This window comes from Ilyonectria robusta (assembly GCF_021365365.1).
Source record: "Ilyonectria robusta strain PMI_751 chromosome Unknown BGZ61scaffold_28, whole genome shotgun sequence".
Classification (NCBI taxonomy): Eukaryota; Fungi; Ascomycota; class Sordariomycetes; order Hypocreales; family Nectriaceae; genus Ilyonectria; species Ilyonectria robusta.
The window spans coordinates 378,320-406,297 of NW_025764462.1; the positions used below are offsets into that span (position 1 = coordinate 378,320).

The 27,978-nt window shown below is 49.4% G+C and overlaps 7 protein-coding genes across 7 annotated transcripts; 4 read left to right on the forward strand and 3 right to left on the reverse strand.

Moving 5' to 3' along the window:
• Positions 1-1,132: 1,132 nt before the first annotated feature.
• BGZ61DRAFT_365542 (CHAT domain-containing protein) lies at positions 1,133-5,293 on the forward strand (the record flags this gene model as incomplete). The annotated part of the gene is made up of 3 exons (XM_046241622.1): positions 1,133-1,977; positions 2,890-3,262; positions 3,533-5,293. The coding sequence occupies 3 exons, from the start codon at positions 1,133-1,135 to the stop codon at positions 5,291-5,293; spliced, it is 2,979 nt and encodes a 992-aa protein (XP_046097755.1).
• Positions 5,294-8,274: 2,981 nt separating this feature from the next.
• On the reverse strand, positions 8,275-9,427 carry BGZ61DRAFT_559078 (uncharacterized protein; the record flags this gene model as incomplete). The annotated part of the gene is made up of 4 exons (XM_046255746.1): positions 8,275-8,577; positions 8,629-8,770; positions 8,818-9,037; positions 9,101-9,427. The coding sequence occupies 4 exons, from the start codon at positions 9,425-9,427 to the stop codon at positions 8,418-8,420; spliced, it is 849 nt and encodes a 282-aa protein (XP_046097756.1). The 3' UTR covers positions 8,275-8,417.
• Positions 9,428-11,935: 2,508 nt separating this feature from the next.
• On the reverse strand, positions 11,936-14,591 carry BGZ61DRAFT_400942 (ferroxidase). The gene is made up of 6 exons (XM_046243044.1): positions 14,122-14,591; positions 13,868-14,047; positions 13,315-13,812; positions 12,691-13,267; positions 12,391-12,613; positions 11,936-12,325 (listed from the first exon to the last, which is right to left on the reverse strand). Exons 1-6 carry the CDS (start codon positions 14,287-14,289, stop codon positions 12,106-12,108), a joined length of 1,866 nt encoding a protein of 621 aa, XP_046097757.1. The 5' UTR covers positions 14,290-14,591; the 3' UTR covers positions 11,936-12,105.
• Positions 14,592-15,048: 457 nt separating this feature from the next.
• Positions 15,049-16,708, forward strand: BGZ61DRAFT_509766 (putative iron transferase; the record flags this gene model as incomplete). The annotated part of the gene is made up of 4 exons (XM_046252022.1): positions 15,049-15,620; positions 15,680-16,119; positions 16,173-16,371; positions 16,418-16,708. The coding sequence occupies exons 1-4, from the start codon at positions 15,465-15,467 to the stop codon at positions 16,706-16,708; spliced, it is 1,086 nt and encodes a 361-aa protein (XP_046097758.1). The 5' UTR covers positions 15,049-15,464.
• Positions 16,709-19,327: 2,619 nt separating this feature from the next.
• On the forward strand, positions 19,328-22,260 carry BGZ61DRAFT_592879 (ferric reductase like transmembrane component-domain-containing protein). The gene is made up of 2 exons (XM_046256758.1): positions 19,328-20,233; positions 20,296-22,260. Exons 1-2 carry the CDS (start codon positions 19,716-19,718, stop codon positions 21,950-21,952), a joined length of 2,175 nt encoding a protein of 724 aa, XP_046097759.1. The 5' UTR covers positions 19,328-19,715; the 3' UTR covers positions 21,953-22,260.
• Positions 22,261-23,274: 1,014 nt separating this feature from the next.
• BGZ61DRAFT_461744 (major facilitator superfamily domain-containing protein) lies at positions 23,275-25,512 on the forward strand. The gene is made up of 11 exons (XM_046247205.1): positions 23,275-23,363; positions 23,413-23,472; positions 23,535-23,548; positions 23,596-23,632; positions 23,686-23,711; positions 23,786-23,859; positions 23,923-24,019; positions 24,070-24,331; positions 24,380-24,572; positions 24,627-25,173; positions 25,229-25,512. Exons 1-11 carry the CDS (start codon positions 23,342-23,344, stop codon positions 25,361-25,363), a joined length of 1,467 nt encoding a protein of 488 aa, XP_046097760.1. The 5' UTR covers positions 23,275-23,341; the 3' UTR covers positions 25,364-25,512.
• A 386-nt stretch (positions 25,513-25,898) lies between these two features.
• On the reverse strand, positions 25,899-27,815 carry BGZ61DRAFT_484138 (uncharacterized protein; the record flags this gene model as incomplete). The annotated part of the gene is made up of 4 exons (XM_046249571.1): positions 25,899-26,840; positions 26,893-27,669; positions 27,716-27,726; positions 27,776-27,815. 4 exons carry the CDS (start codon positions 27,813-27,815, stop codon positions 25,899-25,901), a joined length of 1,770 nt encoding a protein of 589 aa, XP_046097761.1.
• Positions 27,816-27,978: the final 163 nt, after the last annotated feature.

Here is a 27,978-nt window from a genome sequence, read left to right on the forward strand (position 1 = left end):
GACACAAGGTTCGACTTTCCTAGTTCCAAATGGAGTTATCTCGTGGTTGCCGCGATGCGATAATGAGAAAATGTGTTGCGGAAAATGTACTCTCTGAAGCGGGGACGCACCTCCAGGGCGTGCGGAGCAGAGTAAGCTGACATTCATGGATTCCCGAAATACTTGCTCTAACTTATTTTGGATAGCGTACGGCACATTCATCGGGGATAATTGTTCATCGGGAATAATTGTTCGGGTTTGGAGACCAAAGATGTTGATGCTATTGATCTAGGATGCCTCCCACCCCCTCTTTTCTCGAGGGGTTGTAGGTCATCTCACGCACTCTCTGACTAAGTAGAGTCAGGATACCGATCTCAACGACCAGGGACATAGGGCAGAACGAAAACTTCAAGTGAACGTTGGGATAAATGGAGATTCTAGCTCAGTTGTGCAAGACGTTAGGCAATGCAGCCTGATAATACATCCTCACTACCATCATGCTTAATTTGCACCGCCGACTGCCTAGATCAGCCATGTCTCACATCATTTATGGGCTGATGGGGATTCGCTGAGTAAAAATACCGAATTCTTTCCTCAAATAGTGGAATGTTTGAGCCGTAGACAACGTAGCATTGTGGAGGGTAATCCATCTTTTGTATTCTGCGTTACGGGGGCAGAGCCCAAATAGACCAAACAAGACCAAACTCGGCGTTCGTTTGTCTCCAACGGGATAATTGAAGCGGAAACATATCAGACTTTGGCCGTAGTGATGGTTACCACGCCGCCCTGCCTTATTTGCGACCGGGTTTGATGGGCATGGCATCGCCAGCACGAGACAATACCATGCCTCAAGAATGTGACCTGCTGCGTCGTATGGTTGCCTCACGGTCGCCTTGTGGTTGCCTGCCTTGGGCTGTGTTGATGACGCGTTCTGAAGTGACACGTGGCTTGCGTAGTGAGGCTCGCAATCAATGCGATCTCCAATAGACAGGCCACAAGTTCTTTCCCTCTTAGTCTTCATGTTTCTGTGACAGGCAATTTTCATCAATAAAACCTCCTCTTATCTCACTCGGAAGCACCTGACAGCCAAGCAACAATGGCAAACCCATCAAACGACGGGGATGCTTCCCTATCCCTACTTCAATCCGTTCAAATGCCGCTGCTTGAGCTCTTCAACGGTCTTCTCGAGGAGTACAGGCTGTTGGAGAACCTGGAAGACCTGGACAGCGCGATCCATCAACTACAAGACGATCTCGAACCGAGCGCGGGAATCGAGAGTGCACAGTCACTCCTGCGTATCTCAGCCGCATATGAAGAGAAGCACAGGAGAACAGGAATGCTTGAAGACCAACAAGCTTCAGCCATGCTACTTCTTGAATCGGTCAATGCAATCCCGGACAGTCATGTATCGGACAAGCTGAAATTTTTTGGGTGTTCCATAACGGCCCACGTTGCGTTGTTCGAACGCACACAGTCAATGGATGACCTTTCTTTGGTCATACAGCAGCTACAAACCATGCTTGAAACAGCCAGTGGACGCGACCAGACGCAGGCACTAATATTCTATCGGCTTGGAGTTGCTCGGGACAAGGAATTCAAACTCACTGAGAAGATGACTTCCTTGGATGAAATGACTCGCAATTACGAATCATCACTAAGGTTGACTCCCAAGTCCGACCCAGAATGGCTACATCGGGCTGGTTCCCTTTTCAGTGCAGCACAAGTCAAGTATGATAGGACGGGACAAGCACAAGATCTCCAAACTGCGATTAGATACCAGGAACTCAGGCTCGATGGCATGCCTGAAGACGATCCAATGAGAACTCTGCAACTCGGGTTGCTCGGATCCCTGTACTTTGATTTACATCACAAAACAACAGACTTGGAGCATCTGGAGAAGTCTATCGATATCTTGGAGGATCTTCTCTATATTTTACCAGAGGACCATACAGAGAGACCAACGGCGCTTTTGACACAGGCGAGGGCATACGTCGCCATGTGGCAAATCAAAGACGAAGTGGCATTTCTGGAAGTCGCGGCCCGGCAGTTGAAGCAGTCGCTCGACCGCATCCCAGAGGATGATCCCATTCGGAAGTCATTGGTACCCTTTGCCGCAGGAATATGGCACCACTTGTACGGAATCGATCAGGGAGGAGAAAGTCTCGAGACATCGTTGACCCTCTACGAAGAAGAGCTGGGACTCCTATCAAATGACTCTCCCGAGCGCCACGGCTTGCTTCGTGTCCTTGCGGACCTCGCTTTCGACAAGGGTAAGCGAACACTGAAGGCTGTGGACATCACTGCAGCGACTGCTAGGCTCTGGCAATTGCAACGCAATATGTCGAGCGATGACCCCGAGCGACAGAGAATTCAGAGGATGTTGCTAGAACTTATTGTGCATGACAAAATGCAATCCGGAGCACCTCCCACAAACTCTGATGATCTTATCATACATGGTCAGAGCGGACTGGCGGTCAGGACCATGAATCCTCCCAATCCCCATCGAGCAACGCTTTGGAGAAGACTTTTGGAAAACCGAGCGGAATCGACACATGCAGCAGCATCACAACAATGGATTCAGGAGTCGGAGGACGTTCTGCAAAATATGTCATCGGACGACCCATGGCATGGATTGGAGCTGCTACAGCTTGGAATGAGCTACGTTGAGATGTATCAACAATCAAAAGTCATGCAACATCTGGATCAAGCGATTAAATGCTACCACCAAGGGCTCCCAGTTGAATCAGGGAACAAGCACAACCATGACATGTTGTTGCATGGTCTTGCAACTGCCCTTTGGATACGGTACGGTGCTACGGACCTTGAAAATGATCTCAATATCGCCATCGAGACATCGCAAAAGTGCCTGGTTTCTGATATAGACCAACTGTCGCAATCTCAATTGATCAGTACCGGTCTTTTGTTTCGGTACTCGAAAACCGGCAACGAGGCGGATTTAGACCTATCTCTGCAAATGTGCCAAAAATCACTAGCCCTCATGCCTGACGACGACAAGAATCGTGCATCGATGCTCCACGGCATCGGAGTGATCTTTCTAGAAAGAAGTACCGGGAAAGGCACGTTTTCAGATCTCGAGGCGGGCATAGAACACTTGGGGCAAGCCGTGCAAGCATGTTCTGCGCAGCATCCTTGCCGATCAGAGTACCTAAGTGATTTGGGACGTGCATACAAAGCTCGATACCTCAGAAACTCTGACACAAAAGACATGGAAATGGCTATTCAGAGACTACAAGAAGCTGTGGAAACGTCCGAGGACAACACGGTAGACAGAGCAATCTGCTCGGTGAATCTAGCAGATGGCTATGGACTCAGGTTTCATGTCTCCAAAGACACGTCAGATCTCGACCTCGCCATCGACTATTACAAAAAGGCTATACACCTTGAGGACCTCCACGGCGAGGGGCAAAATAAGCCAAGAGTTTTGGCTTGCCTAGGTAATATCTATGTGGTCGGGTATTTACACAACGGAGATACTGTACATTGGGAGCTGGGTAGAAGTTGTCTCGAAAACGCAATAAATCAGATGCCAAAGGATCTCTTCCTGCGAGGAGAGTACCTTTGGCATCTTGGAACGGGATACCACGTTACTTTTAAGAGAACAGGACAAAATGAGGACCTCCAGAAAGCGATATCATTCCTAGAGGAGGCGCTGTCTTGCTCCCATTACCAGCTCAATGCGAGAACGGCGGCTAGTAAGTCCCTCATTGCGATTTATTCAAGCCTCAAAGACTGGACTCAGGCTTATCGCACCGTTTCCACCTTGTCCTCTCTCATTCCTCTCGTCATGGCTCGGTCACTGGAAAATTCGGATAAGCAGTTGATTGTGACTCAGTTTGTGGGCTTTGCTTCCGATGCGGCAGCTATATCTCTGTTGGCGGGAGAAAGCCCTTATGCCGCGCTGCGACTTCTTGAGACTGGTCGAGGACTCATCATGAGCTCGCTGCTCGGGCTTCGCTCCGATATCGACGACCTCAAACAGGATCACCCAAAGCTAGCGGAGGAGTATCTCAAGTTCAGGGATCAAATCGACTCTGTCAAGGGCAGCCTCAGTAACCCTGCTGCGGCTTGGTTACCTGTTAATCAGCCTGAATACCGTCACAATGCGGCAAAGGAACTGGAGCGGGTTATCAAGACTGTTCGCGGTTTGCCAGATTTTGATTCGTTTCTTCAGGAGCCATCGGAGGAAGATATGAGATCTGCCGCTGCCTTCGGGCCCATTGTTGTCATCAATGTCAGCCAGCACAGGTGTGATGCGATAATCGTCGAGGCGGACGGTATTAGGTCCCAATCCCTCCCTAAGATGACAATGCAAGACATAAAGGCCAGGTCACAAGCTACCACGGGCGTATCGTCACTGAAAAGCGAGGTGCTAGAGTGGCTTTGGGATGGAATCGTGGAGCCCGTGCTTGATAGCGTTGGTCTTACAAGCTCACCAGCTGGCGACTGGCCACGCATCTGCTGGATTCCCACTGGACCTCTTGTTCATCTTCCCCTCCACGCAGCCGGGTATCATCATTTTGTCGATAAGACCATCCTAGACCGTGCCATCTCTTCATACAGCATCTCTCTAACAGCGCTGGTGCAGAACCACACTTACCGCCAGAAGTCGGAGGCTAGTCGAAAGCCGGAACACGCTGTGCTCATTGGAATGACGGAAGTGCATAACGCGCCGAAGGAGATCGAGGAGGTGGCCAGGATCTGTCAAGAGATGCAAGTACAGAGGCCAGATCCTTACACTAAGAAGGTCCTCAAAGCTCTAAGGAATTGCGATATATTTCATTTCGCAGGCCATGGCTCGAGCAATGCCTTGGATCCATCGAAGAGCGCGCTGATTTTGAACAATCAAGACCGCCTTACTGTGTCTAGCCTGTTTGATATCAACCTCCACAAACAGAAGCCATTCCTCGCTTTCCTGTCAGCGTGTAGCACAGGCCAAATCAGACAAGACAAGCTCGTGGACGAAGGCCTCCATCTTATCGCAGGGTGCCAGGTCGCAGGGTTCCAGCACGTCATTGGGACGCTCTGGGAGGTCAACGACGCATTGTGTATTGAGGTGGCGAGGACGACGTATGAGTGGATACACAAGAATGGAATGAGCCACGACTCGGTTAGCGAGGGACTGCACCGAGAAATCAGGCAGCTTCGCATGAAGTGGGTTCGAGATCACGAGCACAGAAGTCGTGTTGCTAGAGGCGCTGATGGATCTCGGACCGGTGGAGGTCAGATGAGAGATGTTGTAGTTGTGGAGGAGGGGCCTCTTTTATGGGTGCCTTATATCCATTACGGTTTCTAAGTTATAGTTGGATATAATAGAATAAAGTTCACTCGAGGAGACTTACAACTTGGAAATTATGTGAAGATGGTTCAGTATTTAAATAAATTAATCTATTTTTTCCTTTCACTTTTCAAACGCTTACCCTAAACGAGAGAATTAAGCCAGGTGCAGGGAAGTCCACTTTAATACCTGTGCATAATAGAGTGTTTAATTTACGCGCACAATCCTAGATTACTGGGAATTCTTTCCTTATTGGGTCCTCTTGATTATTATAATAGAAGGCGATTAGCTGTTTATTTCAGTCGCCCAAGTTTGGAGCGAGGAAGCTGGAGTCAACACTAGGCACTGAATGACATCGGGATTTGCAACGAAATAAAGTAAAATAGTGATCAGTAGTATTTTGGATTTGAATGATGTTTTAAAATTATGTTCCTTGTCTCTATTGCAGTTACAAGATTCTGTCTCATCGTAATCAGAGGATATAGTGCAAGATCTGCAGCAACACTTACAGCTAAAACTGCACTTCACAAGAATAACTATACATAATACATAAATAATAGAATATAACCGTAGGTGAATGAATACAACGAGATATAGTGTAAAAGATAATATTAATTTTATAACATAAATAGAAGTCCCTTAGGGTGGTAGAATACAATATTATATCATCCCATACCAAAATAAGCCTATTCCCTACAGGAAGAATCGTATAGTATCAGCATTCTCTCGCTCAAATCGCCAAGCGATACCAGCTGCATAATGCTACCAAGAATATCCAAGTGCATATAGAAGCTGCAGAACTTTATATCGGATACTATACTATAGGCAAGAGACGCGAAGCTGGATTTTTTAAGTCCGAATACATTTACCTTCTGTTTGTGACGATACAATAATGAAAGTATTATGCTGTAGAAAAAATATACTCTTTGATGCGGGGATACAGCTATAGTATATACAGAGTAGAGTACGCCGAGATGCCTGGGTTCATGAAATGGTTATTCTAACTCTCTCTAGCAATCGGACAGTTAGATAAATACTGACAACAAAATTTTATGGCTATATGAATATAGTATACGGCCTGTTATAGACTCGTTTCTCGAAGATGAGGTGTGCCTGGAGGCGCTGACGAAACTCCGGCCGGGCACACAGTTAGTAATTGAGGAGTCCGAGTTTATCTTTTCTTCGTAGTTTGTCAGGCAGCTCGCGGGATGTGGATGGAGTCGCAGAGGGTATCGGCAATTCCCCTTCTTTTTGGCTCCGAGGAAAGAGTCCCATCAGGGGCTTCCTGCCGGTGCTGGTGGTACAGTGTACACGCATAATTTATCAACCATGCGTGTGGTGATGCGAAGTTTGGCCGGCTTTTCAATTCAGCGCTTAACTCCGCCAGTCTTTTGAAGAGATCTCCACGACTAGGGCCATAGGGCGCCACGAAAAAGGAATGCCTAGCCTTCCTCTCCATGACTCAGTGGATCTAGTCGACCCGAGGCGATCTGATAACTTTAAATGAGCGTTGGGATGAATGGAGATTTCAACGCAGCCGTGTTAGGCCACTATCCACTGCATGTTCGGAATGCATTTTCACAGCCCACACCACTGCGCTTCGGGGCGTTACATAAAGAATAAGAAGTCGTAGGGGCCGACTCGGAAGGGGTTCGTCGAGCTTCCAGCCGGCTAGTCCGTATTAGGAAGCAAAGGAAAACTAGACCTTCCTGACCGCAAGGGGCGGAAGCTTCGGTGAATAGATAATATACACACATATTCAAAGGTATTCCAGTGGTCATACGAGCTATCCAAGAATACTGGACGGGGTACTTTTCTACTAAATATACGGATTGATCATATTGTAGAGACCGGCAATAAATGCATCCGTCTCGAATAACTACTAGAACTGAAGAGATGTTTGCTTTTAAGGTGGGAACGAGGAAAGCGATGTATTTGATCGAAGGTCGGCGCAGATTATACCAAACATATGCTCACCGCCTAGCCTCGCACACCCTCAATGCCTCGTTGCCTATCAAGCTGCTACCAGATTGGGTAGACAATAGCGGTGAATGGTAGATCGGTGGCGCACATCGCCAATTGGTTGAGAATTCGGTCGAGCAGGGTTCCAGTAATCTCGCCATCTGAAAAGGCACCATCAAGGGCACCCCATTTCATTCCTCACTTTGCAGCTCTGGGCGGCGATACTACCCGCCCGCTCAACATGCAAGCCTCTGTTATCTCGGCCTCTAGGGTCGCTCAGCCAGTGTACTCGGCTTAGTGGCGGGACTGTCACCTCAGAACATGTCGACAGCCCCAACATGCTATCGGCTCGGAACCACTGGTAGCTGGTGTGAATGGAGACGCGAGGCATTGTTTACACTTTAAGAATCAGATTACTGTACTCCTGGCTGTGCCCACAACCAACCATGAGCAATGGAAGTGCATTTGTCATGACGTGTATTTGGGTAGCTGGGCGTGTACATGGCGTGTGATTGCTATAGCTATATCCTTCTGGCTGGTTTCAGTAGCGGACTAAGACGCGAATTTCACTCTCAACGTCACAACGGACGATGTCTATGTTGTCCCATTTGGAGTAGTCGATTGGCGCCATGGAAAGTGGCGCAGCGCTGCGACCTGAGGAAGACCAGGCGGTCAAAGAAATAAAGATAAGGATATGACGTAAATTTTCTATTTCGGAAGCTTTCGGGTTTGTTGGGAGAATTGATGAGTGAAGATATGGCAGCCAAGATTTTGGGGCGGCTTGTGAACAGTATTGCCCCACGTGCCATTCGATGCCCTTCGTCCTTTCTCTCCCTCCAAAGGGCAACAAACGCCGTATGCCCTCCCCTCAATTCTTATACCAAGGTGTTATAGAAGAGCCACGGGAAATTAGGGGATCCGATAGGTTCTTTCCGGAAGGCATTGGCGGGCTACAGATGGATGCCAACACACAGGTTTAATTGGGATAAAAGCTACTGATTGCAGATACTGGACGTGCGTGGCCTTGATTCATTGGTATTTATGACTATACTCCAAGGGTTAAACTATGGTATCAGTTTCAAATTCGGATTCAAGTTGGTTTTGGTCGAATTGTCCTCTCTAGAAATCTGTACAGTCTGGTTGCTCCTTTCAATCTTATCGAATCTTGACCAATGTAGCTTCAACTGTAGCCGACGTTCGAAAGTGCTTCGGACAATTGGGACACGGGATGTTGCTTGAAAAAGTCTTCCAACGTCATTGGCTTGATATCCGGATACCTTGCACAATCCAGATCACCCTTGAGATACACCGCCCCCTTCAGTATGAAGTATGCACCAACTCTTTCAACTGTATGTTAGCTCCGTGGAAGACCTAAAAGGGGGTTCTCTTACTTCACGTAGTCCTGCTCGCCGTTCTGGTGAGCTTGCTTGTACAAATCCTCCAAGGAACCAAGTCTCTCGACGGCCGGCTCCGTGCCATAGACGGATGTGAAATCAGATATGATCTGATGCGTCGTTTTCCGATCGCCGAGGACTGCATTTTGTTAGCGGGTGATGGAGCTGGCTAAGCCAATTACTCACATCTGAAGAAGCCTACGGCTTCGGTGTCAAGAGCGACTGCCGCTACATATTGACCAGTAGTATGGTAGGTAGTCAATTCCAAGACTTCATTACCCGAACCGTAATACTGTATCTTCGCCTCCTTAGGCTCCCAAAAATAGAACAACTCGCTGAAGAGAGTCTCCATGAACAAACCAACCAAAATATGGACTGCCTTAATGTTCTTCGTGTCCAGGTATTCCTTTATCTGTAGTATAGGATCCTTTTTATTGAACTGTCCAGTTTCAAGTTGGGTAAACTCGACGGTATAATCGCTGGAGATGTAACGCCCTACTCCCTCTTCTTCACAAAGGTCAATCAGCAGCTTTTGGCCTTCAATCATCACGTCGATGTCCGCGAGATAGGTGCAGATCATAACGTCGCAACCTTTGACGAATGACTTTAAGGCAGATTCATCGTCGAATTGACCTTGTGTCAGGGAAACATGAGGATCGCGTAAAAGATGCGCTGGCAGTTTGGCAGGGCTGCGACAATAGCCTCGGATACGGACATCGGGACGTTTGAGGAGCTCCTGGACAACACAGAGAGCTACCCTTGCGGTAATACCTGCAATACCAACGGTGAAAACCATCTTGGAAGAGATAAAGAGGAAGTGAGAGTCTTTGAGAACATCAATTTACAGAGATATGGCTCGACTTTTAACCTGCTTCAATCAAAGCACTGACGGATCTTGTTGGCTACCTAATACGACACCACAATGTGACATTACCAAGGATGTTTACTAATGGAAGCCAAAATAAGAACATCTCGTCCGCAGTTTCGTCCGCGCTACATTACTAATTGTTTGCCAACTGCCACGGACTAACGGTCTAGTCAACTCTCCGCATCACCGGGTGCCGGTCGACCGTCAAACTCCGTGAACTCCGCAGTGTAACATCCCCCAAGGAAAACCAGGGCGGCGTACTAGGACGGGTCTCAAACTTAAGCCATGTCCCCACCCTAATTCCACAGATAATGGGTGGGTTTTGAGACACATGGGTTGGCTATTGGCATGGATTATGTGGATAAGGAAGGGTGAGTAGCATGATAATCACCACCTGAACCTAACCCATCTATCCGCGATGTTATCTTGTTGTGGATCGGTATTACTGGAGTCGGCCATACTGGATTGATACGGGGTTGCGACGACGACTGATGCGAGGATTAATTAAAGTTCCAACGATCAAGTTGATGCTAATGCAGATCGATGACAGCGGCAGATACTCCTTGGATGTTGATGACATGATCAATCTTTTATTGCCGTTTCACGGAGTCACCGCCCCCTAGCCAGCGGGATGATGGCTGATATTGCCCCACGTAGTACTGGCCTTATGCAGATGTCATCAACCTGCATTAGCAGCAAACTCGTATTCTCCGTCCCCTATTCCATCAAACTCTAACTTACAGGCTCTAAAATACAGGCTCTAAAAACCGAAAGCGAAAAGTGGGGTTCGGTGCATGTACTACGTAGTGCTGCTCCAAAAGAGCGCACCTGTATCGTCTAGAAACACCACGGGCTAATTCCGTCGTTTTTTTCTTTATGATCGGAGTTGCGGAGTTGCTTGGTAATATCTATCCTGGTTTCTAAGCCTGAATGCAATGTCCTTCTCCGATGGGGATAACAACTTCGGGCTCGCCCGCCACGACAGGAATGGACGAGTCGTCAGTGCTTCGAAATACTCATCACGGTATGAGGCCACACCCGTTATGAAGGTGTAAACGTAACGACCTTTCGAGCATAATTTGTGGTTGTGTCGGCTATATCCCTCCGTCTCCCACCAAGCTTTGAAGGTGGATATGTTACGTAGCCCTTGCTTATACATATTGTCGTTTGCATAGATTTAACTCTATCATACGGAGATTTTGGGGTCAGGGACGACGGGCTGTTGAGAGGATAAAACTTTATCAGAACAAAACAAAAACAACACCAGTTATAGAGTGAGAGAATCGTGGATGAATAAATCTAGTCCCATATTTTTTACTACCTGATGATACAAGTTATTAGAGTTTGGAATAATTGTCAGATTAAAGCTCGATAAATAATTGCTGATATAAGAATATCTTGGCTTAGAAAAAGTCCAAAGAGGAAAGGCTTCGACTCACTGTCAAGTATTGGCTCAGAAATATTTAAGAAAGAAATAGCTTTATATCCTGGCGGGCTGTACATCTTACTGTGTTATCCGTTACAGTTATGGGCTAAAAGCTTCTACACAGTTTGTTGGTGGAAGATACACTTAGTGCAGACCGGGCCTGCGACAGCAAGAGTGTTAAAGTCCCTCTCTTGGATCAGTGTTTATTTAAGGGGAGGTCAGGGGATATTCCCTATTAAATACAGGGCGTGCATTCTCCGCTGCCCTCCTTGCCCTAGCTGTGGGGCTAGCTTGACCAAGCCCTCGTTTTCACAAAGAGTCTGAGATACCCTGTAGCTCGGGCTGAAAAGGCGGTCCTGCAGCTAAGACCGGTTAAGGGATTTGGCAAGAAAAGAAAGACATGCATGCACTTGATTAAATGCTTCTGTATACAATAAGATAGAAAAGAGCGACAAAGAAGAGATAAGAGCTGCTGTGACAGCTGGTCTAAGAGGAAAAAGACAATAATGAGCATGCCGAAAGTTCATACTCAAGAACCCAAAAAGTACACTCTTCCTACTATATTTAATATAACTGACTTTAAAATACAGTAATAGAATACAGTATAAAAGAAAACTAGTATATTAAATACTCCTGAGACTAGTATTTAATATTTTACATACTAACTTCCTATCTAAATAACAGCTTGTAAGCAGTATAGTATAGACTTAATTAGCTTTAAAATTTACATCTAGTTTAAGACTGTTTATATATCTTGTATACATCTTGCTAATTCTATTCTATTTGTTTTATTATCTTTTAGATATATTATATGAGAATATTATAGGTACAATCTTACCTGGCAATGAAAGGGAACTGTGAGCTGATTAAATTATGAGCTTATTTAATATTTCGTAATTTTTTACTCATAGCGATAGGACTTGTGAGGCGTTGTTTGGTACATGTAACGTGATACTCGAGTGTGCACTGGCAACGTCAGACCACAACTCGTAGGGGAAAAAAAAAAAGAAGACGCGCATGTATGTGAATAGATATGAACAGTCGAAGTACAAAGAATGACATTAATTTTATCACTTAAATAGAAGTCCCTCGGGGCGGTCGAATGTAACATTACATCATCCCATGCGAAGATGAGCCCATTCCCTGTCTCTCTGTTGATCTCGTCCTAGTTGTCTAACAATCATGCCCTCACGGCATTCGGAGGGGCAGCCGTGATTGCGGCGTCATCGTGATACTGCTGATCCGCAGGCGAATCACTGCTCGACTCGTTCCCCAGGACGCTCTGCTCAGGAGTAGTCTCCTCGATCGGGGTAGACATTCCATACCAACCAACAACAGCGACGCCGAGAATACCGCAGATACAGCTGAAGACCAGGGCGACGATGCCACGAGGTGTGAATCTGATAAAGAATAGGGCGTTAGCGATGGTAGGGGAAGGGTCAATGATAAGGGTGGGGTGACGTACCCTGGGGGTAGAGTAGCAGGGGGGTGGTTCTCTCCGGTGAGGTCGAGGTAGTCCATGTTTCCAGCGGCGTTGCCCTCAGTGGACACATTGCCAGCCTTGCAAACTTCAAGATGGTTGCTAGGCAGGCTGATGGTCTTTTGCAGGTCGAGGGGAGCTTCGACAAAGGTGGCAATGAGGCCAGAGACAATATGCCACTCGATATGGCAATGGAAGAGCCAGACACCTAGAGCGGAGGTGCAACTGTTAGTAATGCAAACGGTGAATGGATCCGTGGGGAAGAAGACGAGGCAAGAAACGTACCTGGGTTATCAGCCCTGAATCGCAGCACAATGTTACCAGTAGGCCACACGACAAGGGTATCGCGGCGCATGGGGATCTGAGACAGCCCGCTTTCTTTGATGTTGAGGTCTTCAAAGGTACCCGCATCTTCCTCGGAACGATACACAGCCTGGAAGGCATGGCCGTGGAGATGGAACGGGTGACGACCGGTATCGAGGTTGTTGAGTACAATCTGCACAATCTCGCCCTTCTCAAGTACCGTAGAGTGCGTATATGTACCGTAAATAGCAGGGTTGGTGGCTTCCTCGCCGGCGTTTAGGGCCGTGTACAGAGTAGGGATCTTGGCGGCCTGGTAGGTGATGTTGTTGAAGAATGCGTAGTTCATGCCGTCGCGGAGGTTATCCATCATGACATCGAACTGAACGATGCGGTCGGGCTCGGGGAGGAGCTCCATCCTATCGTACGGGATGAGCGTCATATCGTCAAAGGGGTTGAGCTCGTCGACGAAACTAGCGTTGGGGAAGGTTTTGCTGTCGTCGTAAACGAGCCAGCCAGTTCTGTTGTAGTTAAGGTCGTCTGGAAGGACATCAAAGAGGGTCTGTCATTCGTTAGGTTGGATCAATGCCTTGTTTGTAATGTACTTACTGTATCCATGCTGGTAACAATGGGGAAGTTCTTTGATGTGTCGTTCTTAGTCGTGAGGAGGAAGCTCACACGCTGGGCAGCAGAGAGATAAACCATCTCCGCGTCGGCGGACTCAGTATAGATACCATCGACTTCAACAATGCGCATAGTGTGGCCTTCGATCCACAGGTATTGGCCAGCAAAGGCTCCCATGTTGACGACATCAAATCGATATGTTGTGTTAGGCTTGACAGGAAGTTTGAAGTCGATAGTGTCGTTCATAAGAGCGTTATTTGGGACTGACTCAGCCCCTGAAGGGTTTGACTTGACCATGAACAAGTTGTCGATCAGGTACTGCATCTCATCGTGATACCAATCAGAGAGGGTCAAGACTAGCTCCTCATCTACCTCATCCTGGTAGGGAAAGTCGGGGTCATTGATGATTAGAGGACCTCGAAGACCGTCTGGGTATTGGCCGTGAGAATGGGAGTGGTACCAGTAGGTACCTGGCTGCTGCACCTTGAGGAAGTTAGTACAGGTGGAAGCTAATGTGGCACTAGAAGACATGTCTTACGGTAAAGTTGTAGGTAAAGGTAGATCCAGGCTCAATGCCGCATTGCACAACTCCACCGGGGCCATCCATGTGATTGGTGCCATTCTGGAACAGTCCATGAAAGTGCAGCGACGTGGACTGGTTGCCGAGGCTGTTGTGGGCGTTGATGATGATACGGTCGCCAACGGTAACATTGATCATCTAAGAAACGCCACATCAGTCAAATCTGGGAAAATAGCATTTTTAGGTAGCGAGCAATCCAAGATGGGACATACCGGGATGGGCCATGCGCCATTGATGCCAATGACCGGCCGCTCGAACTCGCCATCAGGATTGGCCCTGACCCAGCCGATGTCAAAGTCATAATTGTGCGTATCGGCGTAGGTCAGCGGGAGAAAGGCCAGCAGACAGGCCGTCGTAGAGGGAAGGGACGGGAGAAGCATTGCGGGAGAAGCATGAGAACTGCAAGACGGAAACGAGTGTAGACGCTCCCTCTACTTCATGCACACATATATGCAGAGCGTCAGACAACCACGGCAACGCACCCTTGGCCTGATTATGCAGGGAGCCCGGGAGCTAGAGCTGGCCCGGTTAGGTAATTTGCACGGGGGGGGCTCATTGTGGCCTGCTCTATCAGATGGATCAGATGGATAAGATGCGACGGGGTGAGAGGTGGACAAGGCCATGTGCGGTTATTTTCTCTTCACGAGCCCATGTTTGGAGCCCGGATGGATCTTGAGATTAGCCATGCATGCTGGCCAGCTCGACTACGTCTATGTGGCATGGGTCTGGCCCCATGGATCTATCTGGATTCAGCTGGTCACCAGATGGTTCCACCCACGCCTCCGCGCCGAGAAGCACACTGCCGAAGACGGGCTACCGTTCCAGGACAGTGGTTCGAGTGGCGGTAGGCCTGAACGCAGTGGGTCACAGGGTCAGCGAGCTGCAGGGCTAGTCTGGCTGTTGAAATGTGCGAATCGAGGGGATTTTGGCCATGGTGTGTGGAGTCTGAATATCCCACGACCGCGTCTCTTGCTTTGAAGAATCTGATATGGCACCACATCTAGTCCACAAGCACCACGTAGCGAACCTTTTCTGGCCTCTTGCGCCCTGCACATTCGGTGGATCGTCCGACACTGGGCCGGGATCCCCGACCCTCTTGCTCGGTCTCCGACGCCAGCTCCGAGTAGCATCAGGCCCAACATGCAACCATCCCCACTGGCGTTGGCGTAGGAGACCACCACAGGATCCCACCCGTTCGCTGAGCACATGGATCATGTTCAATAGAGTTACTCACAAGTCTAAACGCCGCCCTCTGCCTGGCCCTATTCTCTGTGTCTGAAAAAACCTCGCAAATCATCATGCCCCCCCACGCCACCGAACGGCGAGAATCCGGGAACGCGGTGTCACACGAGGGGAACGCCGTAGCCTCGAGATCAGGGGTATGCTTCAATGTTAGGTTATCCGGTGGCGTGTGCTGATTATCAGGCCCGCATGCACACAATTGTTATTATCAGATCAGATGGCAATCTAGAACATAGAGGCACCCTCCCGCTCTCCCAACCTGCAAACCGCAATCACCTCTCTACCCTAGTGGACAAGACCCATCACCTTCACCATGGCTGTCAATGTATTTGCAGTGCCAGTCTTTCTCGTTGTCTTCCGGGAGTCTCTCGAGGCCGTCATCATTGTGTCCGTGCTGCTTGCTTTTTTGAAGCAGACTCTCGATGGCCCCAATGGCGATATCAAGATGTACAAGCGCCTGAGGCGCCAGGTGAGATTATTTTCTCGCTATTCCCAGCATAACCGGCACTAACACAGCGCCTGTTCAAGATTTGGCTTGGAACAGGAATTGGCTTCTTCATCTGCATGATCATCAGTGCTGCCCTCATTGGCGTCTTCTACACCGTTGGCACCAACTCATGGGACAAGAACGAGTACTATTATGAAGGCGCGTTCTGCCTGTTTGCTGCGCTCATCATCACCGTCATGGGCGCTGCGCTCCTTCGTATCGGAAAGATGCAGGTCAAGTGGCGAGTGAAGCTTGCCAAGTCCCTTGCACAGCCGATCAAGATGGGCTCTCGCGGCTGGCTCAAGGAGTGGACGGAGCGCAACGCCATGTTCATTCTGCCCTTCATCACTGTTCTCCGCGAGGGAATTGAGGCCGTCGTCTTCGTTTCCGGCGTCACTTTCACCTCTTCTGCCAAGTCCATCCCCCTCCCTACGGTTGTCGGCTTGATTGCCGGTGGCCTTGTCGGCTATCTCCTTTACAAGTAAGCTGCTCTTGGCCCCAGAGGCTAGCCCGGTGCTAATTACCACAAAATAGAGGTGGATCGACTGCGCGCATCCAGCTCTTCCTGGTCGCGTCCACGTGTCTGCTGTATCTCGTCGCCGCTGGTCTGTTCTCCCGTGGCGTGTGGGACTTTGAGCAGCAGAAGTGGAATGAGTTTATTGGTGGTGAAGCCTCCGAGTTTGGCGCCGGAGCTGGCTCGTATGACATTGACCAGAGCGTTTGGCACGTCAACGTGAGTAAACATGGATGTTGCCTTTGGCCATGACTGACATGGATAGTGCTGCGCGCCCAACATTGTCAACAACGGTGGATGGAACATCTTCACTGCGATCTTGGGCTGGACCAACTCGGCCACGTATGGCTCCGTCATCTCTTACAACCTCTACTGGATCTTCGTCGCCGCCGGGTTTATGGTGATGCGCTTCAAGGAGGTCAATGGCCGGTACCCCATGATGAAGGCCAAGCCTGCTGCCCCTGCAACGGAGCCTACTGCCGATAACAGCAGCGACAGCCAGGCGGGCAGCCCTGTTGACAAGGGCGTCACGTCCGAGAAGACGACGGCAGTTTAGACACAGGGGATCTGCGAGGGACAACAGTAAAAGACGCGCAAGTGGCTACGCGTGGCTTTCCAAATCTCCAGAATTTTATGTCGTATTTACATTAGCACGCACACAGTAGCGCACACACCAATAATTCACAGTACAAAATAATTGTATCAATTGGAAGCTCAGGTTTACTTTTCTGTCGATAAAGACGGCTTATGCAAGTAGTGGCGAGATTTTGCGGCAGTTGTTTGTATGGGGTGTCACGAGTGCACATGTCGCCTGGGATTTCTCTGTTGATAGCCCATCTACTCTGGTTTATCTGATGACTCTGGTGTACTTGGCGTCGTTGCTTACTCGTCTCTTTTCGCGTGCCTGTAAATCTCGGATATGGGACGAAATCCGAGACAACCAACAGCCCCGGTATGTTGCAGCCTCCATGTGATATTATTCCCCCAACCAAGACGAGCCCAGACAAAACCCAACCTGCAGCCGTGGCTCGATCAGCGCTCTTCTTCCGCAGAGTGATGATCGATCGGCTGGTCCACTCCGGACGGCGCCGGCAAAGTCGACGTTTCTCGCATGATGCCAGCCGCTGAACCGACAACCGACGATGGTCTGGCGTGGTTTTTCTCAGCCGCAGTGCTAGCACCTGGCCTGCGGGTCGGAATATTTTGGGATCGCTTGCAGAAAATTGCCACCAAGATTGACTGCGGAATACGAGAAACAAAGCTAGCTGGATTCTTATCGATCAAATCAGCAGGTTATCGATGAGGTTAAGTTGGCCGTGAAACCAATTCCGACTAGCATCATATGCACCAGACTCAGCGGCCGACCTGGCGCAGAATATCGGCAGAGACGGCATCTGTTGTCAGGATTCTCTCTCTCTACATGGCACGACATGGCTTGTGGCGCGTGGATCCGTTCCAGGGGTCTCACAATCCCCAGTATTCAGATTGTCGGGCACTGCGCCAAGAAGACTGCCAAGCAGTGGGCCGGATCATCGCCGAGGCTAAGCTTGGTATCCCCGAGATCCCATCACAGCAACTGCTGGTCCACTCCACAGCGTGGGTCTTGGAGGATGTCCATGTGGGGAAGTATCGTGGTGTTGCTGGGATGTGTGCTACCGGGTACGATCCGTGGGGGCACGAAGGCTCCTGGTATGAGTTCCAGAAGGACTACAAGAATTTCACCGTTATGAGACACTGTTAGTATATGTCATCAGCTTATTATGACAAAGCCTGAGATTTATCGTCTCACAGCGGCATTTGCAGATACCTCTCATCCAGGATGATGTTCCAGGTCTCCGTAGCTGGTCACCCTGGGAGGGAGTGGCTCCCGATACAATGACACGGATGAATACCAGGCCGATGATCGACACGGCCGCTTCAAAACACATTTAGCGTGGATCTTATCAAAAAGATCTGGGGCTATATGCTGGTTCGAATGCCCAATTGCCTTGGTTGGGATTGTGATGTGTAACTTCTAGTCACAGTGGATTGTACATGGGGAACCGTTGAACTTGAGCAAGCACTGCCCCGACCCACTGCCGATGAGTGAATATGGGATTTCCAACTACCGGACTGAGTAGAAGCCCGATAGTCTGATTCTATTCGGATCACCGGCACGTCGTGCTGCGCGAACTGTGGCCCACTTGACCCTCAGTCTGACGTGAGCTATCCATCTAATGCGATCGGATTCCAAATCGCGTTGGGACTCCGAGGTCGCGATGTAACAAGACGATGACAGAAGCAAGTCGGCCGCTCCCTCCTGGATGTAACTCGGGCCCAGTTCATGTACGCGCATCACTTTTTGACTTCAAACCTGACCCTTTTCGTCGTGGTCAATTCATTTTCGGTCGCTTGCGGCGTTTGAGGAGTCATTCCCGCCGGTCTCGCGGGCGCTCAGATCGTGTTGCGTCGCGACGGCGGCCGACAACGAGCTTGATGAGGGATCTTCGAAATGCGAGTGGGCCGAACTAAACAATGAGGGCCTTTTGTGTAGCCTCGGTTGTCGTCGATGGGAAGTCGAGGATGATGAACTGTGGATTAGGAAGCTGGCTGCACTTAAGGTCGCGTTGAAAGATAATGACGGCCGTAGATTGCGAAGCTCGTCGGTCTTAAGGCGCTCTATATATCAACAATGCCAGAAACAGAAAGTGGTTTCAAACTTAAAGTTATCTGATGAAGACACAAGTTCATCGGAGACGTGCCTAGTTGCGTAGGTGGCTGTTAAGTATCCATGGACCTTTTTGCCAATTGCGGTAGTAAGGAAGGTGATGTACCTTGCCACGCAAATTAATACCAAAGGATACATATACCCTCTTGGACGAAAAGGGAAGTAATCACGATCCAATGCACCACTGCGAAACCGGTTACTGTGAATAATCCCTGTAGGTTGTACTACACAGCCCAGTTCCCTAGCACAAAACCCAAACCATCGCTCCAACCGAGCAGTGGAGAAGTACAAAAAGTCACGCCAGCGTAGTATCGGAACCGAGCCCATCTCCGACTATCCTGCATCCCACTCCGGGCCGTAGCGGAGTCGCAGGGTACAGGAACCTAGCATGTGCCGACTTTCTCGGATGGATAGCCGTGCGGGATGCATCTGATAACGTGGTGAAGCTGACGAACAAGGCAGCTGATTGGGCACGGCAGATTTCTACCTTCCTAGGTGGCGGGAAGCGGAACTTTGTCGTGGATCTGATTATCTTAGTGTCGAGATGGTGAGGACTTTTCTCCCTCGCGTAGAGGTCTGCTTGGTCGCAAGCGTGAGAAGGCGCGAGAAATTGTCATCGATGGTAGGGATGGGGTGGTTTGGAGGCAGAAAGAAAGACAGTGCCTCGGAGATAGTCCTCGCTTTGAGTTTGGATGAAGGCATCGCGTATAGTGTATGGAGTATAAGACTTAGTGGCTCCTCAGTACTGTGCCAATCGTCTCTGCGTACGTAAAGGCATCTATCATAGCAGCTCGCGGCTTTCCACTCCAATTGCGAGACCCTTTTCTGAATTCAATTTCCCAAAAGCTCACAAGCTATGCTTCTCCCGCCGTTCGCAGCGGCAGCAGTGCTCGGTCTGCTCCCCGTAATCTCGGGCGAGCTCCTTGCAGGGTATGGACTCACAAGGTACAGTCCTCCTTGTGCGTATGCCTGCCAAAACGCGGTGCCTGCTATGGTGGACTGTCCCGAGTTCAAGGACTTGACAGCCAAGCAGCTCGCAAAGGCTTCTCCATCTCCCCAATGCCTGGCTAACGATACTTCGTATCTGACTACCATGGCGTGGTGCATTCACGAACGATGTGATCGCATCAAGTTGTGGGATATTGATGAGTTCTGGGGAACGAATCTGATTGAAGGCCAGAACGACGACGGTGTCATTCTGAGATATACGTACCAAGAAGCTGTACAGCAGGTCGACCAAAATAACCTGACAACATTGACAGTGGACGTTGTGTCTCTGAACACTACCATGATTGTCCCAGATGATATCTATATCGGATATCTCAATGGTGTTTTGTCACACATCAAGGTTGACAAAGACAAAGCCAAGTACCCGTGAGTAATGATGAAACCCGTGTGTTAAAGAAGAACCCCGTACTAATGCCTTCATAATCTAGCATGATTGTCTTCCTCTCCTGCGTTATTATTCCAATCGGCTTCTCCCTTCTCCGACTACTCCCTATCCCAACAAAGCTCCGAAGCAAGTTCTATGCCTACTTCATCGACCCTCCTGCTTTTGGCAAGCACCACAGCGTGCCAGTCATGGGCCTTGGCTTTGTACCAACGCGTGGCCAGGCACTCTTCATCATATACATCATCACAATCAACCTCGTTGCCTGCTTCGCCGACTATCCCAACATGACCCCGAATGCAGACAGCAAGAGCCACGCAGACGACATGAAGAAAAACATCGCTAACCGACTTGGTTCTGTGGCTTTGGCCAACATGCCGCTTGTTATTCTCTACGCGGGCAGGAACAGCGTGCTGTTGTGGTTGACCAACTGGTCCCACTCAACCTTCCTACTCCTTCACCGGTGGATTGGCGCAATCTGTGCCCTCGAAGCTTCTGTGCACGCCATCGTATGGCTGAAGAGGAGGGTCGACAATGGTGTCTTTGCTACTCACGTAAAGCAGCCATATTGGTATTGCGGCTGCATCGCTATTCTCTCAATGAGCCTGATACTCCCATTGTCAGTCCTCCCAATTCGAAAGGCTACATATGAAGCCTTCCTTATCGGACACATAATCCTAGCTCTCATGGCTGTTGTCGGTGCTTGGTACCATATCTACTACTACTTTGAAACCCGAGTTAGCCTGGGCTACAGCACCTGGATCTACATCGCTATGGCGATTTGGGGGTTTGACCGACTTCTGCGCTTCCTTCGCGTGAGCAAACATGGCATTAGGAGGGCATATGTCACTGCCGTTGATGACGAACATATCCGCGTTGATATTCCTGGCGTCTCTTGTCATGGGTACTGCTATGCTTACTTCCCTACCCTATCGTGGCGCATGTGGGAGAACCACCCCTTCTCTGTTGTGAGCTGCAACTCTGGGTATACGAGAGGGTCGATGTCCGAGCCTTTGAGCCTGCCCTCAAATTCTCAATCAGACAGCGAGGGTTCAACACCAGCCATGGAATTAAACTCACCCACTTCGAAGGAAGCCGGTGTTACTGAAAAGGCTGTCCTGGGTGCTTCTACCAACCAACAGAAGTGTGGGGTGAGCTTCCTCATCCGCACCCATAGCAGCCTGACCAGGTTGCTTTCTACAAAGGCCGGCATGCTCAGTGGAATTCCTGTTCTTATAGAGGGGAGCTACGGTCACGAAACAAAGTCATACCTCCAAAACGGCGAAAGGGACTTCAAGCCAACACCCGAATACCCGAACACAATCTGCATTGCTGGTGGTGTTGGAATCACAGCTGTACTACCTGCACTGAACAGTACTTTGAGTCTCTACGGTCCCATAGGAACAACGAAGCTGCACTGGGGAGTTCGACACCAAGGGTTGGTAGACACTATTGAGAGCATGCTTGCAGAAAAAGACGGCTCTGAGTCGAAATGGGGCCATATTGAAGCCAACATTTCGGTCGGGTCGCGGATCAACATCAGACAGGTTTTGGAGAACGAATTAACACAGACTGGAAGTGCTGGGACCACAATTATTGCCTGTGGACCGTTGGCTATGTGTGACGAGGTGCGATACACAGCCGCAGCACTTGCTCGGCATGGAGCGACGCTGAGGTATAAGGAGGAGCTTTGCACTTGGTAGTGCCTTGTGCAGCCCTATTTGACTGGTGGTAATGACAATTGCGCGACGCAAGTCGATATTGCTGCTTCGGAGGAGCATTGGCCGGGTGATATCAGGGATTTTGTTGGTATACAACGTACACGGCGATTTATAGAGAATGGCCCATGGGCGAAGATAGAACATTACACATCCATGTGTACTGCTGAGGTCCTGTTTTGCGGTTTAGATCCTGGACCATGGTAGTGATTGGTAGCACATCGATTGAATTTGGTGATTGTTCAGACTTTCGAAAGATTTCAGCATTTCCCTTTGATGAGGCAGTGAGTGTCCCAGGGGGCAACTGATGGAGATGCAAGCAACCAGGTCCAACTTTATTAAGGCTCTGCATTGCCCCCCATTGACCGTACCCATCAGGCCACTTCAATTATTCATAGGCGTACTTCGGATTTCTGCGGAATCCGATGTAACGAAATGAGACGCTGACATTTGTGGAGTCCCAATACGAGAATCAGGGTTGGGGGGTTGCACTGCCTTGTCGACAAGCGACAGAAGTGCGACTGCGACGAACTGCGGCCTCAATTGGGCTAGAAGGATTCCACATGGGGCGAAGATAGTCAAAACAAGGTTATCACGGTTTGCCAGTTTGTCAGCGTCCTCGTCCAGGGGATTAGACCACGTGGACCTCTCTCCTACTGTTCCTGTGAGGCATTTTTCGATTAAGAAGCCGATGAAGTGAAGCCCGCAGAGCACTACCGAAGCTAGCTTTTATCATTTCGAGTAGTGTCATCTGTTTTGTGCCAGTGGTTGACAAACATATGCAACCCGGCTCTTGTGTAGCTCTTCACCGGCTTGCTTCCAGTAAGAGGCGATGAAAAGGTGAGATCCGGACTCTGTACCCGCAGATCAAGGAGTCTCGCTACCAAATAGTCCCGTTTCAGGTCACCGAGTTCTTTAGGCTACCGTCAAAGTCACACCCTGCTCAGATCTGGGGGGATGATGGCGTTTCCAATATGATCGGTTCGGAGTTCCGAAGGGATCCACAAACGGTTGTACGTCGGTTGGAACTGTTGCCCTTTTGGTAGTCTCATGGACGAGCTTGGCAAGCCTAGCAAGGAACGATATCCGCATTTAGGCTACATCGTGTCGATGCCAAGTCTGTTAGTCGTTGTCCAGTTCCCACTCTACTCATTAGGCTCGGTCCCCGAACTTTAAGGCTGGGCTTCGTGAAAATTTTATCAGATCTCCGATAATCTGTAAGACTGACAAAGGTGGACCGTACAGGATGTGCTCCGGTATATAATACATGTCTTTGTCTGGCTCTCTCAAAGACTCGATGTGATTCGCAGTGATTCATTACCATCCATCAAAACGTACAGGAGGAGGTTTCGTGTCCCAGAACTCGAAGAGACAATGACGGGAAGCAAGATCAGGAGTAAGCCAAATAATCCCTCCCGTTGTGGGGTAGCTCTAATAATATCAAGGCTTCTTCCTTGGCGAAGCAGCCAAGTCGAAAGAAGAACGTCGACTCGTCCAAAAATTAGGTAGGCGTGTCCATCAATAATGTCTAAGGTTATCCACAACTTACAGCGATACTCGCGGCTAGACTTCTTCATTCTGGTACTTCGGACCCTATCCCCACTTGTACAAGGTTTTAATTATTGTAGACATACTGCTGTCTGAGTTACTTCTTTAACTTCCTCGGTGAGAAATACGTTATTGCAGATTGGAGCCACAAACTAAATTATGGTCCAAAGATCGTGCTGCTTTCGCCAATGCATATGTAAGTACCATCTCCAGGCGCAGATAAGTGTTTCGTGCTTGGACTACTCCATGCTAATCTGCATGACTATGAAGGTCGCTGGCCTCCGCGAGGCCTTGGACATGAGTGCCAAGGATTACAATACAGTTCTCTCCGTGACGACTGCGGGGTACGTTTTACGCCGAGCTTTCACACCATGATCTCCCAGCGGCTAATCATCATGCCGGTGAAGAATGGCGGTTGGCCAGATACCCCACGGTCTTATTATTCAGAAAATCCCCCCAAGAATATGGCTCCCTTCAATGGTAGTCGTCTGGGCAGGGTTGACGGTACGGGGGATTGGTTTGGCTACAAAATGCAGGACTGACACTCGCGATAGATCACAAGCGCTGCTGTGAAAACAACTACCCAGCTCTGCGTGATACGTTTCTTCCTAGGCTTGACTGAGGCCAGCACCTACGCGGGAACAATTTACATCATTGGTTCGTGGTACAAGCCTCTGGAAATTGCGAAGCGAACTGCGCTTTTCACGGCATCTGGCCAGGTCGGAACTATGTTTGCCGGAGTTATGATGGCTGCCATATACAAGGGCATGGGTGGCATGGGAGGCCTAGGAGGCTGGCAATGGGTCTTCATCATCGGTACGTTTCCGTGTGATTGAAAGGAACGACTCGCTAATGCCTTTCAAGACGGAATAATCACACTGCCCATTGCTATTTTTGGATTCTTTTATTTTCCTGATATCCCGGAAAACACAACGGCAAGATACCTCTCGGAGTCCGAGAAGAAATTAGCAACGGCTCGGTTGCCTCCTATTAAGCCAGATGGGCACAGCATTCACCCGTGGTCCTTGATGAAGCGTCTGCTTTTTACACCAACTTTGTAAGTTTACTCCTGCAGAGAGTTCCTCGGACGTTGAGTGTTGATTGCAATTAGCTGGATTCTTGTTTTCTGGTCACCTGTCTGCGCTACCCTCGAGGCCTTCTCCGTGCAAAACAACTTTTTGATCTGGCTCAAATACCAATCCGATCATTTTTCGCAAAGCCAAATCAACACATACCCGTTGGGTGTGCAAGCTGTGGGTATTGTCTCGAATATGCTCGCTGCATGGCATATGGATGTTACGGGTACACGCATCCCAATGGCTGTTCTAGCCTGCATGTTGCAACTTGTATGCGCCATCATGCTGTTGGTCCCTACACTGCCATTTGCTGGCACCTTTTTCGCCTTTTACCTATCCGGAACTGCATACATGGTCAACCCATTGATCTTCGGATGGGCCAATATCATCTTGCAGCGCAGCGGGGACGATGCTGTGCGCAGCGTCACTCTCTACTCCATGAATGTTGGGTCCATGGTGATGTACACGTTTTGGGGTATCGTTCTCTACTCGGCTGCGGATGCACCGTACTGGAAGAAAGGTTCCATTGCTATGATCGTGTGTTGTTTCGTTATGCTCGGGTATATGTGGGTTGTTCACAAGGTTAGACCCGTTGATATCATCACTATGACAGGAGGATGCTAACATGGGATTTTAGTTGGATAAACACACCCTTCAAAAGTACTCGAACCCAACGCCTGACGATACAGAGAACGTTCGTGAGAAGAACGATATAGAGTTGGATGTGGCTGGACATGAGACTACCAGGGACTCGAAGACCGCAAGTTCCTAGTGTTGGGAAGATTTGGTGTGTCTTTTTGGGCCGCGAGCGATCGAACGCCCGTTTCCCTCTCTGTGCAACATACGACAGACAGAATTTATCCAGTATTAAACATCGGATCATAAAATATTAGATTAGTCACAACGTGTTTTGTAGTCTATCTAACAGATTTTGCGTAATGCCGCCGCCTCTTGCCATCCTAGCGACCCAAGTGAGTCGTTATGACGGATTGTTGTTTTGCAGCATGGAACGGAACATCAACGAAGCAGGTGCACGATTCTAAAAATCGCTGCTCAAGAGGACACAGCGTCACAAAGCACAATAAAACTAGAAGCAAAATAAGTACCCATGCCACCGGCACGGCATATTTACTCTAGAAGCTGACCTGTCGATAAGCTTCAGCACGTGGTTGCCAATACTTTTTCTTTTCTGCCTTGGTTTCATTATTTCCTCTCATTGAACCATTAAGCTAGCGAGCCAAAAGACGACCTCCAGGTCTGCAGCTTGTATGGATGTAATATATGCAGCTCGTCCCGTGAATACCTCCCTAGACCTCCCTCTCCGTATTTTCACGATCCCTCGTCTGCTTGATTTTGTCCACAATCTTGACACAGTCGCTCCATATCCTTGCCCGATTCCTCAAACCCTTCAGGTCTTTCCAGTCAGAAGTGACATCTCTGAATAGCTTGTGCCAGTTTGTCCTATCGTATGGTAGACTGGTGGGTTCCATTGGAATAGTAGCCCGATCCCGAACTTCGTCACTATACACTGAATTCCCCCGGAACAGTGCTAGTGCAAGTTGGTACAGGCCCCACGCCGGGAGTGCCGTCTGTCCGTATAGGCGAATAATATCCACTTCGCGGCTGTGCCGTTGTCTGGAGTCCACTTGTTCCAGTCCGGTAGGCATTTCATAGGCGGCACCGGGAATTGCCCATCTGTTTGGTCGCGCGTCGTCACACCAAGCCTCGTAGATAAAAGGGAATTGCTCCACGAAAAGCCGGTGCCACAGAGAGATAGGCAACTGCTCAAACGCGTGAGAGGACAGGCGCATGGCTGATATCTCATCATTTGTGAGATAACCCGCAATCTTTGGAATTAGCCGTGAAGGAAGACTCAGAAATGGGTCCTTAGACGAAGACGGTTCCTGGCTTCTTTGGCGCGGTTCAAATGCGCTTTGCTGCACGTTAAATCCTTCATCGCTCGAGATAGCGGCCTCGCACATCTCTCTAAAACCAGGGATGAAGATGGGATTGGCAGCCAAATACTCATCCATAGCATAATGAGTCCATTCTTTCCCAAATGCCTTACCAACATCTTTGTCCGTTTCGCAGAAGTTCTCTCCTATACCAATGCTCTCGCAATAGTGCTTCCGGAGGTTGACCAATCCGTCTGCGTCAACATAGCCGAGAGATTTGCGGCTCGCGATCATGAATAACTCGAAGCAGGTGGGATGGAATGCCGCTCCAAACTGGGGAGCGCCGTATCCATCCTATCCATACATCAGGTTAGCATCACTCGATTTTAGGTCAGCTAATTCTTACCTGGGTAGGGTTGGTATCATTCCCCGCTATGATGTCGTACACCCAGTGGCGAGGGGGAGGAGAGAACTCGACTGTTCCATTCGAGGTGATATCCTCTGCCAGACCAGTGAGATGATATGCTGAAACCTGCTCAAAGGCCAGATCGTCCCTGAGTGGCTGCCGATCGTCAGGCTTGGCGATGAGACACTGAATAGTCGTGCAACCTCTCATTTCCTGAGCCGAAATCTTGTCTCCGTGATAGCCTCCGAGGTGTTGACAAGCTGGGCCCGCGATGTGTTCGTATTCGCAAGCCTTATTGAGAGCGGACGGGCCTCCAGTAGCAGTTTCGTCGGACAAACCATCAAGGGCCGACAGTGGCAAACGCTCCATCTCATCATCAGCCGGCGTGGGCCCCCAAACGCTGAATTCCCGGGTGAAAGAACTGCCAGAACCTTCCTCCTCTTCGTCACTTCCGTGGCCGTCTTCATCATCGCTTGCGCTGGAGTCATATTCTAATATCTCATCATCCGTATCGCTCTCAGTCTCGTAATCGTCATCATCCGAGTATTCTTCTTCAAGATTTTGGGACGAATACTGGGCTCCCCAAACCCACTTCACAGGACCTCGATAGACCAACGCACAGCCGCTGTCTTGGCAGATCCCGTGGGCCCCAACAGTCCCCCCTACCCAGGTGGCACCGTCTCTCTTGCGGCCTGGGCCCCAAGAAGCTTCTGGCGGCTCATCCCGGGTTCTGATCCTGTTAACTGCAAACGGAACTCCGCAGAGTTGGCAGTAGACCTGCTGTCGGTTAGTCACCGCTAGACTGGTAATTCATAGCGCGTACCGGCGAGGGGCCTGATACTTGATTAGTATTGGGAATCGGGAGGGATGAGAGCGAGCTTACTCATGGAGCTATGTTGAAGGAAAGAATTTGCTAATGCCATTTTTCTGTCCAGTCGAAAGACAGATAGATGTGCAGAAGGAGAGCTGAGAAATACGGTCGATGTAATTTCCACTATTTCGGCTCTGCCTAAAGTGAACGCGGAAATCTACCGCGCCTGCTGATTCCGGTTAGACCATGAGAGCCCTACGAGAGTGACTTATGCT

Excerpts from the sequence above, each read along its gene's own strand:
- BGZ61DRAFT_400942 (XM_046243044.1), bottom strand. The coding sequence starts at position 14,289 with ATGCTTCTCCCGTCCCTTCCCTCTACGACGGCCTGTCTGCTGGCCTTT. Across the intron at positions 12,614-12,690 it reads ATTCAGGGCTGATAACCCAG|GTGTCTGGCTCTTCCATTGC; the intron begins GTACGTTTCTTG and ends CCTCCGCTCTAG. Across the intron at positions 12,326-12,390 it reads CCTGCTACTCTACCCCCAGG|ATTCACACCTCGTGGCATCG; the intron begins GTACGTCACCCC and ends ATTCTTTATCAG.
- BGZ61DRAFT_592879 (XM_046256758.1), top strand. The coding sequence starts at position 19,716 with ATGCTTCTCCCGCCGTTCGCAGCGGCAGCAGTGCTCGGTCTGCTCCCC. Across the intron at positions 20,234-20,295 it reads AAAGACAAAGCCAAGTACCC|CATGATTGTCTTCCTCTCCT; the intron begins GTGAGTAATGAT and ends TTCATAATCTAG.
- BGZ61DRAFT_461744 (XM_046247205.1), top strand. The coding sequence starts at position 23,342 with ATGACGGGAAGCAAGATCAGGA. Across the intron at positions 24,020-24,069 it reads TCGTCTGGGCAGGGTTGACG|ATCACAAGCGCTGCTGTGAA; the intron begins GTACGGGGGATT and ends CACTCGCGATAG. Across the intron at positions 24,573-24,626 it reads CTGCTTTTTACACCAACTTT|CTGGATTCTTGTTTTCTGGT; the intron begins GTAAGTTTACTC and ends GATTGCAATTAG.